At 33.7% G+C, this 18,516-nt stretch overlaps 1 protein-coding gene across 18 annotated transcripts in view; it reads left to right on the top strand.

Annotated features, from left to right (window-relative positions):
- Positions 1 to 18,516, top strand: part of LOC108715117 (neurexin-2-beta) — a 229,696-nt gene that overhangs the window by 78,140 nt on the left and 133,040 nt on the right. For 9 of the 18 annotated variants that reach the window (XM_041591550.1, XM_041591548.1, XM_041591545.1 and 6 more), the window contains 2 exons: positions 9,645 to 9,946; positions 12,977 to 13,021. In XM_041591550.1, coding sequence (XP_041447484.1) covers positions 9,645 to 9,946; positions 12,977 to 13,021 — 347 coding nt within the window. The remainder of the gene's footprint in view (positions 1 to 9,644; positions 9,947 to 12,976; positions 13,022 to 18,516) is intronic. The other 9 variants (XM_041591549.1, XM_041591546.1, XM_041591544.1 and 6 more) reach the window with 2 other exon arrangements.

The following is an 18,516-nucleotide window of genomic DNA, read 5'->3' as shown; positions in this document are numbered from 1 at the left end:
TAGTATGTAATTAGGTTCATATTCAAATTCAACATAATACAAGTTAGATAATGCACTCTAGATAACACATTTCTCACATGCATAAGTACATATATTAGTCAGTCATAACATAATGGTCAGAAAAGGGTTAATACCATTTAGAGTGTGTCATACTTTAATAATCCCAAGTCTACCCCGTCTGGTACATAGTAATTATTTTTTTTAAAAGGCATACAGATCATACTCTCTAACGAGTCCATTCATATGCAATGTCTATAATGTTTGTATCCAAAATTACAACTCCAAAAGATGGAGAAATTTTGGATACACATATTAGACATTACATCTGAAGGGACTCAATAGAGAGTCTAAATGGTATTAACTCTTTTCTGACCATTATATTAAACCTTTTTTGACCATTATGTTATGATTGACTAATATATGTACTTATGCATGTGAGATAAATGCTATCTAGAGTGCATTGTGTTGAATGTCTACTTTAAACAATGAAGGGCTACTCTAAGCTGCCTGATAATTTTGCAAGAAAAATAACACATAAAGCATTACCATGAAAAAATCCATTATCTAGACTATATAAAGCCAAACAAGTCTTGATTTTGACCTTCTGAAACTATATTAAAATGTAAAATATACTGTACATGTGGGAAACAATAATAATATGAAAAATAAACAGCTTTTTAACTAAGATAAATGGAGTAGATACAATGGGCCAGATTCAATTCAGTGACACTTCAGTAACTCATGGAAACTCATGGACGAGAATCAATCCGAGATGCAATTCAATTCATAAAAAAACGAATCTCACTCTTAATTATGTGAAATCTCTATTGAAGTCTATGGGAAACAACTAGAATTGAATTTGGAGAAAAGTTTTCATGAAATGAATTGCATCTCAAATTTAATCTTGTCCATGAGTTTTCACATGATAAACCATGAGATAAATTTTTCTCCCTGAACTGAATCTGGCCCATAATGTTTTGGTGTTAAAAAAGAAGTGATAATTCCAAAAACAGATTAAAAACACTGGCTACTTAGAATTGATTCTTGCTAAACAACTCTGCAACAAGTAGTCATCTTTAAACAAGTCCAGTTTTAGCCATAAAAAATGTTTTCTTATTATTAACTTGTAGGCATGATAAGTAAAATGGATCAAATTCAATTCAGTGAGAAACAGGTTTATCATGTGAAAACCTCTAGCCGATGAATTTTCATGTGATAAACAATGAGATAACTGGTCCAATATCTTATGAAATGAAGATAGGGGATGAAGAAGGACCAATAAGTTCATCACTTAATGAAACAATATTGAGAGGCTTATTTATTAATTCATCATATTTTAGTGGTTTTAAAGTTTTTGGAAACCACAACTAATCTCACAAGCTCTAAATTGATTTTAAATTGAATTTATTAAAATTTAAGATTATAAAAGGTATGAATGAATAAAGCTCTGAACCTCAAAATATATGAATACCTGTAAAGCTTTTTGGAAAACTAGTACTGAAAAAAAATCCCAAAACATCTAAAAATGGTCCAACAAGATCAGCACAGCCCCCATTGACTTATATAGCACTTCAACAACTTTTACTTGGCAAAGTTTTGCTTTAGAGTTTTTCAAAGTTTTTACACTTAATAAAGCTCAATTTTTTAGAGCTTTTAAGAAATATAGGAAAACCACAAATATTTAGAGATTTGTTGAAAAAAATTAATTTTTTTTTAAATGGGCCCATTAGTTTATTTTTTCCCAATATTTCTTCACTTGAAAACAACAAATGCACGGTACCTAAGCCATGATTGTGTCACAACTATTAATACTGGCAACCTTCATTTTTTTTTTATTTACTACAAAATGAATGCAGACAATTACTATTTTGTGTCTTTGTTAAATGTATCTACCAGTAGGGCCATTTCATAAAGAAAACTATATTTGTACTTATATTTTTGTTTATTATTTAAGGTACTGTATTAAAGTACCTTCAACCTTCTTTAATATGAACAAACCCAACTTTGCCATTTTACCATGGAACTTAGATCCTTATTCAGCTTATCAATTTTATTGCTCTTCTCTGTGCTCTAGATCAACAATTCCATTGTTATAAAACCGAAGCTCAAAAAATGCACAACACATTTGAACTAAATTCAAATATTTAATAGGAAGTAGAATTATACTTTTCTTCCCATTTAATCTGTCATTTTACAAATACAAAAACATTGTTTTTGGCATAAGCAAATTCAGCCTGGTATTACTTGCTTCTTTTTAGTATATTATATCTAGCCTACAATATTTGGTCAGTTTTTATTTGATAAACCTTGATGTAAGGAGAAGCAAGGCCACCAGATACGCCCACACAATTCCACTGCGGTCTTCTTGATACTTACTGCTGCCAAGCAGTCACTGGCTAAATTAACAACTTATAACATTTCTCCATGGCCTGCAATGTAAAATGGAAGACATGTATTTAATAAATCTAATTACAACCCTCGGAGAAAGTCACATCAGTGGTTTTGTCAATTATGCTCTTAATCTTCCCCCAGGCTCAGAGCATTGTTCACCAGAACACTTGTATGCCTTGTTCTGAATAGGATTGTTATTAGTAATCTTCAAAGAATAAGAAATCAATTTTACATACATTTATATTATAGACAGCCGTCATGAAATAATTATACAATCAAAAAAATCGGTTGCCAAAATTTATTTGCAGACACTATTATATGGCCATATAAAATAATGAGGCCAATTATGATGCCTTTATACATATAAAGGTAATTGTGCAATGGGATAATAAAACTGCTGTGTTACTAAACTGTCTTCAATGGCCTATTAATGCACATCTTTGTTGACAGAGAGGTATACATTTTAATCATCATATATTAGTAATGCTCACCATGAAAATAATAGCCAATCTTAATTTAATCCCTTCACTGCACACCTGGACGTTATTGGTCAGATTGGAAAAAAAATGTAATGACCTAAACATTGCTAGTAAGTCATTTACTTCTCTTAACTGCTCAGAGTGTAGTACTGACCACAAAGGGACAATACCATAGAACGTTGCTAGGCCTGAGCTGGGTAATCTAATGTTCCGTTTGTAACATGGCAAAATATATATATATATATATATATATATATATATATATAATTAGAAAAAGATTAATCACTTAATCACTTAATTTGCTGTTAAAATAAGAATAAAAAGTCCTCTCCCCCAAAATCACATTGCATTGGATTGTCTTTAAAAATAATATATCATCATATAAAATAGGACATTATTATATGCAATTATACTACTAATATTACTACTACTAATAATAAAATAACATGTTGATAATTTCTTCTTTCCTTGCTGTTGCTTCTTCTTTTTGATTCATTTGCTTTCTTTCTCCATCCTTTTTGTATCTCTCTTGTACTGTTAGAGTGCATGACCTGAGGTGTGCAATAGGAGATGATTTTATACATTTTCATATACCCATCTGTCACTGGTTTCATCACCATGTGCTATGATCTGTATGAACTGCCAAAACTGAATTCCAAGGAATATTTCATATACTCGCAAAGACACATATCTATAGACACACAAACCTGCACACTCATCCAGCAGAGAACAGAATGTGTTTGTGAATAAATGTATGTTTTGCATGATTGATTATGAACTGCATATTTTTAATCACTATGGGATATCCAATTTACTGTTTCCTATTTTTCATGCTCTAAAGTGACTTTTGTGTATAGCTGTGTTGGTATTGTAAATAACTGAAAGTTACGTTTTGGTAGAAAATAATGGGTAAACTTTAATTTGTTTAGATGTGTTTCTTTTATGTCACTTTAGACCATACAAATAGGATATATTTCATCATTTTCCTTTTTTTAGTCCTTTCCAGATTTTTGGTAGAACAACATATAGAATTCTTTATTGGTATTTCAGCTCACGTTCAAATGTTCTATCATTTCTAAGCTATGGTATATTGGCAAATTTTAATTAGCTTTTTCAAGTTTTGAAGCCTTTAAATGTATTTGTTTCTATGGTGACAGCATGCCCTTTGTTCACTTTCTTGTTAAGCTAATTAATTCTGTAATGGTTTATAATTGCTCCCCTAAAGCTGAAACGTATTACCTAGTGTTTGACAGGAAGCAGTATGTTTTTCCCATGTTTATGAGGAGCTACTAGGTTAGTGTAATCTCAGGGCAAGTTTAAATGTTCAAATCAATTTTCTACAACAAATGTGGTATTTTTCCCAAAGGCTTCATTTAATGAAATATTGTGTGGGTTTTTTTTTTTTTGCATTTTTAGCTACATTTGCATAACTTTTTTTCATTTTAATGACCATGTAATTTCTTTATTTTAATGATGATGTCTCTCCTAACCCTAGAAAAACACAGTACCATGTTATACAGTAGCATGGAGGGATGTCATTGGGTCTGTTTTTAATGCCACTGTGCCAGTAGGTGTTCATCTTCATTGCAGATTAATGCTACCATATTGGGTTTACTATTCAATGCAATGTAATGTGACATGTTAACTTAAATTATAGTAATGGACATATAAGATGACACGGAATGTACCAGCGTCATGGTTAGGGATGACTCACAATTGTAGCTTGGTTTTGGGAATATTTTTCCATCGTATTACTGCTGAGTTGCACTATTTATTTTTTATTAATCTAAACATTCTTCACTATATATAAGATATATATATATAGTCTGTTCGCTGTCACTATTTTCATGTACATTGTGTTATGTGCTCCTTTTTTGAGTCCCAATTTCTGTGTTTTCTGTTGTTTACTGTATCATGCACTTTTTGCTTTTTTTAATATACATTATTGTTACTGTGCATATTATTTAGTGTGGGTAATATGTCAATACAGTACATCAACCGATCAAATAAATGGTGAGTTTTTATGTCATGTTCAGCTAGCTGACATTTATGTCTTTAGGGATCCAAGCAATTTTAAAAAATGTACTACAGTACAAGTACCGAACTACAGTTTGCAAGAAAATAGGCCAACCTTTTGAATCCTGCAACTGGCAGATACTTAGTTGGCGTTTTTTCTCAATGAAAGAAAAAAAAAAATACACAAGTATTTTCTGAAACCTTGAATAGTCAGATTTTATTAAAGAAAAAAAAAAGTTTCTAGAGAAAACTCACCAAGTAAAAGCTGGTGACGTTGTCTATAAGTCAATGTGGCTATTTTCTAACAACTTTGTTTATTTTCCCAGTTAATTAGAACATTAAAGATTTTCAGCCTCATTAAAATTGACGGGAACAATGTGATTCCCCCATCATGCAACTTTTTTTCCTGTGAAAAAATGTGCATGTGAATATTGTGTTGCATTCTTTTTTTTGAAGGGGTGGTTCGCCTTTATGTAAATTTTTAGCATGTTATTTAATGGCCAATTCTGACTAACTATTCATTGGGCCTAAATTATTTTTTTTATAGTTGTTTTTAATTACAACTTTCATATGGGGTCACAGACCTTGTCTAAAAAACAAGTGCTCTATATGGCTACAAATGTATTGTTATTGCTGATTTTTTATTACTCATCTTTCTATTCCTTATTTATATTGCTGTCTCCTATTCAAATCGATACATGGATGCTAGGGTTGTTTGGACACTAGCAACCACATTGCTGAAATTGCAAACGGGAGAGCTGCTGAATATAAAGCTGAATAATTTAAAAAAATAATACAATAATGAAAACTAATTGCAATTTGTCCCAGAACATCACTTTCTGCATCATACTAAACATTGCTCAAAGTTGAACAACCCCTTTCTATATAAGCTAGCTTTTGAGAAACAAGTTTTGTTTGCCTTCTTTTTTGTGTCCACATTTTTTTCACAAACTCACATTTTGTTAAATCTGCCCCTTGGACTGTACAACTGGATGTAAGATTAATTCTTATTATATAATTCCCTAAAACCTATTGCAGGCACATCTTTATCCTATTGGCAAATAAACTACAAATCTGATTGAATCAATTTGTTTTAAACTAATTACTCCAAATTGATCTAATTCAGTGAGCTAGGAAAGTGTGTCCATGTTAGAATCAATCCATTCCATTCAATAACTGTCAATAACTGTCAAATCAACAGGAAAGAAAACTTTCCTATAGCTTAGTATGGGAATTGATATATCAATCTGTTTTTGGTGGTTTGTTCTAAAGAATCCCTGTAGTCTTGGACCATGTTGATTTTGTTTAAATCAAATCAGATTGCCCAATCAAATTGTTTGGTCAGTTTTTAAAAAAAAAAAAAAATCCAGCATTAATGAAATGGCTAGGGAACCCTGCAGTAATCTAGGATTTCCAGTTCAATATATCTGACCTTCAGTGATAACAGAATTAATACCCAAACATAAATCATATAACCAACATTAGGAATTAAGATTGCAAAAAGATTCCATGTAAAAGGGTTCTTTAGTAAGTGTAATTAGGCTATAGGAAAACTAAAGTATGTGATTAAGAAAAAAATAATACTGAGAAATAAATTATGAAATTGATATAAGAAATTTAAGATTGCAAAAAAAAACTTCCATTGTAAAGCATCTAATTAGTAAGTGGAAGAAGCAGTATAGGCTATACACAAATTGATGCTTTTTCTTCAAAAAAAACTCAAATGAAATTTGTGATGAAAACGGCACTTTAAAGGGATTGTTCACCACAAAAGAATCATTTAGGGGCATATTTATCAAGGGCTGAATTTCAAATATTTAAAACGTAAAAATTCAAATTCAAAAAGGCCGAATAGGCCAGCATTCAATCGAATAGGTCAGTTTTTGACAGAATTCGATTGGTATGAATCGAAGTAACAGCGCATTCATCAAATTTGATTCCAAGTTTTTTCCAAATAACACTACCAATTGACTCCATATGGGTTCTAGGAGGTCTCCCATAGGCTAAAACAGCAATAAAACAGCTGTTTTTAGATGGAGAATGGTCAAGGTTGAATTTATAAAGAGACAGTACATGATAAATTTTGATATTCGAATTTTCCATTTTTTTTCAAATTCAAATCAACTTTGGACAATTACCTAGTTGAAGTACAAAAAAATTTGCTTGAAATGCAAATCTTTTGAATTCGAAAATTCACCTCGACCTTTGATAAATCTGCCCCTTATTGTTTGTGTTTATAGAATTATTTACTGCCTGCATCTGGCAGGCTTGACATAACTATCTGGGAGTTTGGGTGTAATTACCCTATACACCAAGCAGTTGAACTGAAGTCAAATTAAATATCAATACAAAAGGGCCTTAGTAGAAATATAATCAATAACTAAATAATGATAAAATAAAGCCTCACAGTCAATGAGTTTCTTTTTTGTTTCTGGGATCAATAACCCCAACAGAAAGTACTATCAGTTGCAGGAAAGAAGGCAGAATAGGAAGCCAAATAATTAAAAAAAAAATACTAGATTGAGACCAATTAATAAGTTGCATATAAAATGACCATCTATAACATACCAAAAATTATTTAAAGGTGATTTTTTTTCTGTTATAATTCAAGCTATATATTGAACTGTGTATTATAAAATAAACATATTGTACAAAAAAAGCAATACTACAATCTAAGACATAGGGGCAAATTCATCAAGGGTCAAATATCGAGGGTTAATTAACCCTCGATATTCGACTGGGAATGAAAATCCTTCGACTATCGAAGTCGAAGGATTTTGCGCAAATACTTCGACCAAAGGAATAATCGTTCGAACGATTCGAAATATTTTAATCCAAAGATCGAAGGATTATCCTTCGACCAAAAAAACGTATCCAAGCCTATGGGGACCTTTGGGTTCGGTAGCTTTTAGGTGGTGACCTAGGGGTTGAAGTTTTTTCTTAAAGAGACAGTACTTCGACTATCAAATGGTCGAATAGTCTAACTATTTTTAGTTTGAATCCTTCGAAGTCGAAAGTCGAAGTAGCCCATTCGATGGTCGAAGTGGCCAAAAAAACACTTCGAATTTCGAAGTATTTTTTCTTCTATTCCTTCACTCGAAGTTAATGAATTGGCCCCTTAGAGTAAAATTAGATTGACTGTGTTTTCAAACATAGTTATTAAAGCATAAAATCAAGAAAAATTGAGATCAAGAAAATACATTATAGTTATCAATGTGTATAAATAAATATTATGGAATTAAAGTGAATTAGGCAGGTTAAATATAGACTTTAAAGGTTTTGTCTTTTTTCAACCTAACTTACTCTGTTACATTGCATACAATATACAGTAAATATTAGTGATGGGCGAATTCGCGGCGAATTTGCATGATTCGCCGCTAGCGAATAAATTCGAGAAATGCCTACAAAAATTCGCCGGTGTCAAAAAAAATTTTTCCGAAAAAACGGACGCCGGCGTCAAAAACGGTCGCCGGCGTCTAAAAAATGATACGCTGGCGCCGTTTCTCGAATTTTTTGCCGTTTAGCGAATTTCACGCAAATTCACCCATCACTAGTAAATATCCAATATCAACTGATATTAACACTTTCTCTACACTTTCAGGACTACTACTATTCTACTAATTTAGAGAGTCAATTTATAGCAAAGAAATACAAATCTATCATACTTTTGATGACCATACTCATTTCAACAAAGACCACTTCTCCATTTGAGTACATAGTGATGCAAGCATTTAATAATATGGTGACAACAACATTTCTTGATATAGTGGCCCAGCAATACATGGCACAGTGATCAAGCGTTTCATTACAGTGGTTTTGGTATTTTATAAAATAATGCCCCTGGTGTCACTAAAATTTCCCCAAGCATTTTTTACACGTTAGTCCAATATTTGTAGGAAAGACACCAGCATTTTATGGCACAGTGATATCAACATTGCAAAATATGAAAGTTTTATGATACAGTGACCCAAACATATCATGACACTGTGCTTCAGTATTTTATGACATCCAACCCCACTTCAACTTATGTACCTGGGTTATCTACAAAATGTAATGCAAGCCTCTATGAGAACTATCTTGAGAAATATTGATAAATTACTAATATACCAACACATTTAAATATGTAACAATTTAATGCACGAAGAACTATACATTTAAGAGATATTTTCTGATAACAGCTAAACATTCTCCAGAGAACAGTTTTTGTCCATAGTTTAGCAGTATTTTGTAATATGTCTAAGTTATGTGGCTCCAGATCTTTTGTGCTAAAAAAAACCTCTGATGTATGCTTCTGATGTATAAAAGCTTTAAGATAAGACTTATCTGCTTCATTCATATTTTTTTTCTGCATCCTGTTCTGTTGCATTTTCTTTTTTTTTACTCTTTACTTTTTATATCTTCCTGTAAATTTTTTGTTCCTTTGTCTGTATGTGCATCTCTCACATAATCTATTTATCTACACACATATTTATTATAGTTATTTTATATATATATATATATATATATATATATATATATATATATATATATATATATATATATATATATATATATATATATATATATGTGTGTTTTCTAACTTTATGTGTCCACAACCTTTTTGTGTCCACAACCTATGTTCCCCATTGTATCTTTTTTCTTCATCTTCTCCATTTGTTGTGTTCTTCACTGTTCTTGATTTTCTGTAATTAGCTATCATACTTTCAATGTATATTCTCATGTGTTTTCTCTTTCCCATTTCCGTAAACCCATACCCAGGGAAGGAAGAATATGCAGCCACCTTCAGAGGGAATGAGTTCTTCTGTTATGACCTGTCCCACAGCCCCATCCAGAGCAGTGCAGATGAAATCACACTCTCCTTCCGAACTCTCCAACGAAATGGGCTTATGCTTCATACAGGGAAGTCAGCAGACTATGTTAATCTTTCACTGAAGAGTGGCGCAGTGTGGCTAGTGATCAACCTGGGATCTGGGGCCTTTGAGGCTTTAGTGGAACCTGTCAATGGCAAGTTCAATGACAACAGCTGGCATGACGTCAGAGTGACCAGGAACCTACGACAGGTAAGGCTTAAAAAGCCACCTCTCATTGTTTTAATATTTACACATTTGATTCTGGTTGTAGTATAAATCAAATGCGTATGTGCTTTTTCCACTGCTTGTATTTAAATACCCATATAAAGTAACTATTTATAGGTGAAATAGTGCAACTTGTCAGTTTCTCAGTTGCCCCCAGTCATGTGACTTGTGCTATGATAAACTTCAGTCACTCTTTACTGCTGTACTGCAAGTTGGAGTGATATCACCTCCCCCCCCCATCAACAGAACAAGGGGAAGGTGACCAGATAACAGCTGCCTGGTAGATATAAGAACAGCACTCAATAGTAAAAATACATGTCCCACTGCAACTCCTTCAGTTACATTGAGTAGGAGAAACAATGGCCTGCCAGAAAGCAGTTCCATAGCGCAGCACTGACTTTTTCTGAAAGCACATGACAAGGCAAAATGACCTGAGATGCACCTATACACCAATATTACTACTAAAAAATATACATATTAGGTTAAGAATGAAATTTTACAGTGAATTAGGTAGAGTGAATTATTTGCACTGTAAACAGTGTAATTTAGAAAACTATACCTTTCAACAATGCCATATATTTAAAGAGCAGACAAGTTTGTTGTTATTTTCATTATTTTATGTTGTTATACTATACTAATTGCAGAAAAAAAGAGAAATTTGAAAAATTTTCCCAGTCATGGTCTACAGATGGAGAGCATTTTATGACTTATGCCATACATATGCCAACTATTATGTAACGTACATGTAAAAATTAATTTATGTGTTGGCTACTGTTTCTGTGAGAAAATCAGACTTCCTATGTCCTCAGTCCTTAGTGGAAGTACACCAGTATTGTCCATTCATGCAGCATACATGATACAATAGATGTGCTCACCCAATGTAGCTGTATCATAGCAACGGAGCTTTGAAACCTTCCTATGCTTGCCTCATTGGGTCTCTACTGTGACATTCTAGTATTTAGATAACAATGCAGGCATTTTCCCACCCAGCTGATGTTTCATGAATCTGATATGAATATCATTTTCCTAGGTCTTTTTTCAAGACATTTTTTCTATTAGTATACCATGTTTGTATGTGAATACCATCTATCTATCTATCTATCCGTCTGTCTGATCTATTTATTTATCATCATATTGTTTGTCTTATCTATCTATCTAGATCTATCACCCCCCCCCCCCCGCACAATTTAATTTGCCATGTCTGCTTGCTTTAAAGGCACATGAAACCTTAGGAATTTGTCAATAAGCTCTGTACTTTTACCTAATTATTTATTGTACTTATTTGATGAAAGATCAAACTGCAAATATTTGTTAGCATAAAAAATGCAGTTAGCTATACAGTAATTTTAATAATTGCCAGATTTTAGATGATAGATTTTCTGGGTATATTTTGAAGTGTATAACTTAAAGAAATCCGCAGAATGTGCTGGGCAACTTAAATGGCCCTGGTGGATGAAAAAGACACATTTATTTTCAGTGATTTTGAGTAATGTTTTGTACCAGATTAATTTTAGTTATCTGCCTTAATGGTGTGGCATTTTTTTTTTTTTTGCAAATCACCAAAATTTTGTATGAAATTTATGTTTTAAATTAGTCAAAAGACAGCAAAACAGAGCTATTTCTCTGGTTCTACTGGCATCTCCTTTTTATCCCTTGTCAAAATGGATATGCACTGTTGTATTGTGACTGGATTTAGCTCTGGGTTGTGTCCACTCTCTGCTGATTTTACGTGAACATTAATTACCATAATTACATTTTTTATGCTTAGTATTTATTCCTGGAAGATTTTAGTGGTATTCATAGATACTTTAGAACTTGATTATATAAATGCTGTACCCGACTTAAGAATGTTGTTTCTGATGATGGAGATATAGGAAAACTGTTGTCATACTTCTTCTAATTTTCTTTTCCTGGCCACTATTAATGTCAACATAAAACACTGGGTAATTCCCCGCCCCCAGACGTTAACCAGAGAACTCCTCCTCCACCAAAACCTTTAAATACATCCCCACCTTCTGGAACCAGTAGTCTTTTTTTTTTTTCTCTGTCTAAGGGCAGAAACACACACTGCTATTTCGACAAATTGATTCTTCTTCGGGTGACTAATCTCCCTGAACTGCCTTCCCACCAGCTAGAATGTAAATCACCGGCGGGAAGGCACTCGGATCACTTTGGATTTCCGAAGTCGGCCGAAGTTTTTTTGTGAAGCAACTTCGTGCGACTTTGGGAAAACAAAGTGTTCCGAGCACCATCCTTCCGGCGATTTAGATTCTAGCCCAATTCTTAATAAGCAAGTTAGATTTTGTAACAAATAATTACAAAATGTACAATTACTACAATGCCAAATGTGTCCTTAACATTTGCCAGATTATGTTCAGTACACACAGTACGAAGAATCCTTCCAAGTTTCAGAGCCTTATTCATTGGAAGTGGCATAGTATTAAGCTAGGAAGCCCAAAAGATTTCATCCTGGGAAGACAGGGTTTCACAGAAAAGATAAATTTTTTGGCTTATTTGCCTTTTGAGTTCATATATGTGTTATTACTAATATTAATAGTTTCTGTATAAAATGTTATCTTTGTTGAAAATTGGGGAACAGGAACATTAAATTTTTTGGCATAAGATGAATATATCGATAAAACAATTACACAATTTGCCTATTTTTTGGATTCAAACCATACTAATGTATTTTAACCTACACTTTGTATCTTAAACAAACAGCAAATATACATATTTTATTTACATAAATTCCTCTCACTTTAAACCCTTTTACTGGTGATTTGCTATTGTTTTCTGTGAATTCTCCTGCTACTACTAACTCTTTCTTTCCACCAGCTCAAATATTAACCCAGTCTCTTTTGGGGTTTTGCTCTCAGGACATAATCTAAGGGTGGAAAAACTGGCTCATCTAAATGTAGTATGACGGGCGGGATGGCCTTTCCTTCATTCCTCCCACTTGTGTTATATCTCTTGTTTTTTTGTTTTTTTTTAAATCTCTTTCCACTCATGATAAAGCATGCAGGCATCGGACATGCTCTGGTAAACAAACTCCATTACCTGGTAGATATCACTCCAATTGTACCCCTGGGGTTTATTCCAGCTCCTGTATTCTGTTCCGTTCACAGCTCTGACACCAAAAGTCCTAAAACCACTTCTCCACTTCACACCCTTTTTCCTTAAAACCTTTACTGTTCTAAATCAATATTTCCTGTTTTTGGCCTTTTTTAAAAGTGTACTTTTTTCATCTTCAACTTTTGATTTCCATCTTTTTTTCTTGCATGCGTATTTTTTTTTTTTCATTCTGTTTTATTGTCCAGTATCAATGTGTCTAGCTGGTGACATTCGATGCAGTAAAAATATTTGTTATTGTAGGAGGAGAAACTATTTGGGAGATTTTGGTTGGTTGTTATCATGGGATTGTTATAGTACACTTTTTACTAACATAACATTTCCTACTGTTAAGTGTACAGTATGATAATGGGTTGAAAGCAATATAAAATATAAAACCAGGATTTCAAGGTCTGCTGTTAAGTTTTACAGTTTTGCATGGGAAGCCTACTGTAGCAGGGTTGGCCTCTGGAGGTTTTTTAAAACATCAGAAATAATGACAGTTAAGGGAATCCTTTGCTGTAAAATAGCCTGCAAGAACAACACAGTTCTTTAAAAACAGACTGCAGGCAGGAATTAACATTTCTTAACATTAGCATGTATCCCAAAAAAAATATTTGTAAAATATTATTATGAACATTATGATATTTATAAAATGGCATTGCTACATTTACTGGGCCTGAGCTTCTGAGCTAATAATCATGGTCATAATAAACCATGGATGTTAATATGATGGTGGCTTGCTGTTTATTATCCATGGGCATATGGTGACACCATTCAGCCATTCGGTGTGTTGTTAGTTAGTTGTGAGTTGCCAATAGTTTGCTATAAGGAGGTATGTGTGTAAATCTTCTGTATGGCATTGATATATGAAATGACACCTTGTGGCTTTTAGTGGAACTGCAGGTTTATCCCATTATCCTCAATGCTTTGTCTATTGCATTGAATCCTATTTTTATGTTATTAAAGTTTAACTTTTAAAAGTTAAACATAAATTTTACTAATTTCACACTTTCACAATAAATATGCCTCTCAGTCTTTTCAGCATTTTATTCTTGCTAGGCTGTGATTTCCTCTAATTTCTAGTAAAGAAGAAAAGTTTGTACAAAAACTTATGAATGCTTAGAGTATGGTGAAGTCTTCCTAATGTGTTTGGCCTAATTTATTGATACAATTAGGATTTAAAAATGTCTCCCTGGATGTGAGTGCATTTTATCATAGGAAACCCTGGAGATGGTGGCAATGCCAATCTATATGTGTAGCGAGATATTTTTTTCTACTGTTGTTCAGCACAGTACATGGAAGATGGTGCATTATTATGCAGGTCTCTAGATAAAGCTTTGCATACTAATAGTGACATCTTGTGGTTGTGTGTGTTTCACACATTCATTTCTTCCTTTTTGTTTCAAATTTGCTCACTTTTTGTCTTAAAGCTGTAAACATTCTTATTTATTTATTTTTAAAACTAATTTATTTTATTTAATTAATCAACCACCTATTCCCTACCATATGATCCCTTCTTTATCCCTGCCCACATACCTCAGTAATTTCACTGACTCACAAACATATTATCCCAGCATTACACACTGCTTTTTATATGGGCTGAGGCTGGAGGGTGGGGGTCTTTCATGGCAGCCTTTGGTGTAAATTGTTAGGTTAGGGAATAGCTCAAAAACAGGCATTACAACATTGGATACGTCCAATTTATGGTTTAAGCCACTCCATATGCTAACTCTCTCTCACAAACGTAAACAGAATAAGCTTCCTACTCTTCCCACTGTCTGGCCTTGATCTTTATTAATGGGCTACACTTAAGACCCTGTTGTCTGGCTGCCATTATTGATCACACACCCCTCTCAGACTATGCATGTATTGGGGTGGGGGCTTAACTAGGCATGTTGACAGCCATTGCCTTTACATATTCCTTCCCTCACTAACATGACCCTACTCTTTCTACCACTATTTTTAATTTTGTTCTCTATCTATCTATCTATCTATCTATCTATCTATCTCTTTAACTATCATCTAAACAAATTAAAGATCCATAATAAAATGAAAGACAATGCACGTGTTTGTGAGTTAGATTTAGTTTATTTCTGTATATATTTTGGAGCAATTAAAGATAGTTACTACTAAGAAAAAAATACTCCCCTTAAATACTTTTATTTAATTACTTTAGATTTAAATTAATGCTATTGGGCACACTGAAAAATCCAAAAAGGCATAGATAAATGTTCCGGTGCATTAAGACTCTCTTGTTTCTGTTACAAAAATGTTAATGACTGTTATAAAATTTGAACTGCTGCTAATCCATTAGGAATTCCTAGTTGCATTTTAATAAGGTGGACAATATCTGACTTTAATCGCAGGTGTACCCACCATCAGAGCAAGGACCACATCAACTAGCCAATGCTATTCCATGGTAAAATCAAATGTGCCCAATTTTTGGCCAGATATCAGTCAGGTGGGCCCATCTGAGGTGGGGAGCAGATAAACTGCTGAATTGGACTAAAAGGCCCCGTGTATTGTCACCTTTAGTCTTGATCAAGTCAGATGCTTCAGGGCTCATTTATGCTCTGCATGGCTAGACTAGGATCACTAGTTTGCAACCCTGCAATGTACATGTAGTATAAGTATTTTCTAAAAATATTGTAAAAACCTGAAGTAGGTTTTCCCTACATTAGCACATGAATATTATTTCTGTCTCTGTCTTAGTTTCTTTTCTTTTAATTCTGAAACTTGGATTTTTTTCTCGTCTTCTTTTCTTGATTTCTCTTCTGCACAGTCCATCTAGCCTATTTTCCTATACACCTGGCTGAACCATTTCTGAATTGGCATGTGGCTTTGGCATGCGTTTGAATGGGTCTCTCCTACCTCCATTAGCCTCATTAACTGCATGCCAGATAATTGAATTCCTCCTTGCCCAAAGATTATTTTACATGTTTGTCAATGGAGGAATTAACCGCATGAAAATCCTCCCCCCTCCTGCATGCCCCCTCTCTTGTGATCTGTGACATGTTTAACTTGAGGTTTGATTACTAATAAACTGAAATCTAATTAATGACTCGTTTACTAATCAACATTTTTGTGTCTGGTCTGTTCCTCTGAGGGGGTCCACTAACGTCTCACTAATATTATACATCCCTCCCTTTACCTCCCCTAACTTATCACCCACCTGCCCTGTTACCCCAAAGCTTCTCCCCTCCCTTAAGCTAACCTTTAACCTCACTCTATCCCAACTTTGGGAAGACTTTGGAAGGACACTGTGCTGGTGTGTAATAGTTAAATTATATGACTATATCTAGATGTGACATGTATTATACCATGCATTTTATATGCCTACTAAGAACATCTATTCACAATAACAATAAAACAAGATTTGTCTGGGTAAGTAAGTTACTTATTTAATTGTATTATCTGTAGTGTGCTTTATTTGGGGTATTGACCAGCAGACATATGTTTATAGGGAAATATATATATTATAGTTTGTATTGTATGAGTGTGTAGGATTATTTATGCCTGTGGGTTTTTTCATGTGGTGCATGTGCAACAAACAGTAAAGGGTGCAGCTGATGTGGTATATCTTGTGCTTTACAGTATAAAAGGTATTTCACAAATAAAAATATCTGCTTGTCAGAAGGGCTGTTAATTATGAACATGTCAAAGGGCACATAATTGTCAATGCCAAAGTACCGTCCTAAGTAAAGCAAAAGCTTGGGAAGAATATAAATGTCATTTGTATTCAACCAGTGGTAGGGTATAAATGCAAAGTAGTATTAGCTGTATCATACTCAAACAGATTAATATCCTATTTACATATCTTAACTGCTAATTGTAATTGCCATTAGTGACCTCTATACTACCAGATATTTCATTTATTGCAATCCATTTCAACTACCTTAATGCTGATTTGGCCCTGAAGACTAAGTAATGCCATATGATGCCATATTTAATACAACATGCAAAATAAATGTCACCAAAAACAATGCAACTGTAAGTAATGTTGGATGTGGGTTATATTTAGGGTCAAAGGAACACACTTTTTAAAATTGACTCTTTAGACAGGTCCCATACATGTAACAAAAATAGGAATGGGACCTGTTATCCAGAATGCTTGGTATCTTGGGTTTTCCGGATAAGGGTCTGTAATTTGGGTCTCTTTATATCCATACAAAACAACATTTTTTATGCCATGGCAATTCGTAATTTAGTTGATCGTACTGCCTATCTGATGATATATGGCTGTCACTACTATTTGTCAGACATAACTTTTGTACGATTGCTGTCTGTCAGTTAATGGCGAGAACATCGCCTGATTTGTTATTTTTCCTACTTAATTAATCTGAATGGCTAGTTGTAGATTGGGAGACTGAAATGAATGAATGTTTGTCTATTACCAGCTTTAGGGTCAATTACAAGGTACTGTTTTAGTATTACAGAGGATAATGGAAAAGTGTTTTAATTATCTGATTTAAATGGTGTCTACGGGAGTTGACCTTTGTATAATTTAGAGCTTTCTGGACAACAGGTTTCTGGATAACAGATCCCATACCTTTACTAGAATAAAATTATTTGGGGGAGGGTGTTATTTTTGTTTAAGCACCTGATTTTTTTTTTTAATGTGACGTGAATATTTTATGTTGTATAAAAAAAAGAGTGAAACTGTTTTTTTTCCTAAATATTCAAAACCCCTATGTAAATTATTGAATTATTGTAGAAGCATCTTTTCAGCATTTATTATTTTAGGAAACTATTTACGAACTTTGAACAGAGAGATTGGCTCTAGGTTGATATGCTTTACTGGATGATAATTTTGTGCCTCCCTGTGAAAATAGTGACACTTATTCTCAACTATTAAGGGATGTTTGTCTGTACCATTTATCTCTTGAAAGGAAACAATAAATCAAGTTTTAGCTTTAGTTGCAGTTTTTTCTGTATTTTACATCATGCATTATTTCTTCTATTCTGTAAAGATACACAGTCCCTGCTGATGAAAAGCAGACCCATAGCATGATGCTACCACCACCATAGTTGACAGTAGGTATTGGCACGGCCAAGCCAAGTCGTTTTTGTGCCGTAGGCATTACTACTTGTCCTAGCGCTCATAATCATACTCAGTCTCCCGCTCCTGGGTACTTGCGACCTGCAACACTCTGCTTCCTTTTCAGGTTCCCCCTGCTTGTACAGTACAGACTTCTGTTCTACCCCCTTCATTATATGTGCCAGTACTAGAAAAAGATGCTTCAATTATTCACTTCACTGGGTCAGAACTAGGGGTAGAGCTTAACAGAAGAGTAATGTGCTTTGGGTCCTACTGTCCCCCCCAATGTTCCGGCACGTGACTCTTCTGCCTACCCCTAGTTCTCGCCCTGGGTATTGGGTAACAATATCACAAGCAGTAAGGGAGGCATGAAAGAATCCATACTCAAAAAGAAAAAAATGAAAAC

Source organism: Xenopus laevis, chromosome 4S (genome assembly GCF_017654675.1).
Source record: "Xenopus laevis strain J_2021 chromosome 4S, Xenopus_laevis_v10.1, whole genome shotgun sequence".
Classification (NCBI taxonomy): domain Eukaryota; kingdom Metazoa; phylum Chordata; class Amphibia; order Anura; family Pipidae; genus Xenopus; species Xenopus laevis.
This window is presented reverse-complemented; position numbering and strand designations above follow the sequence as displayed.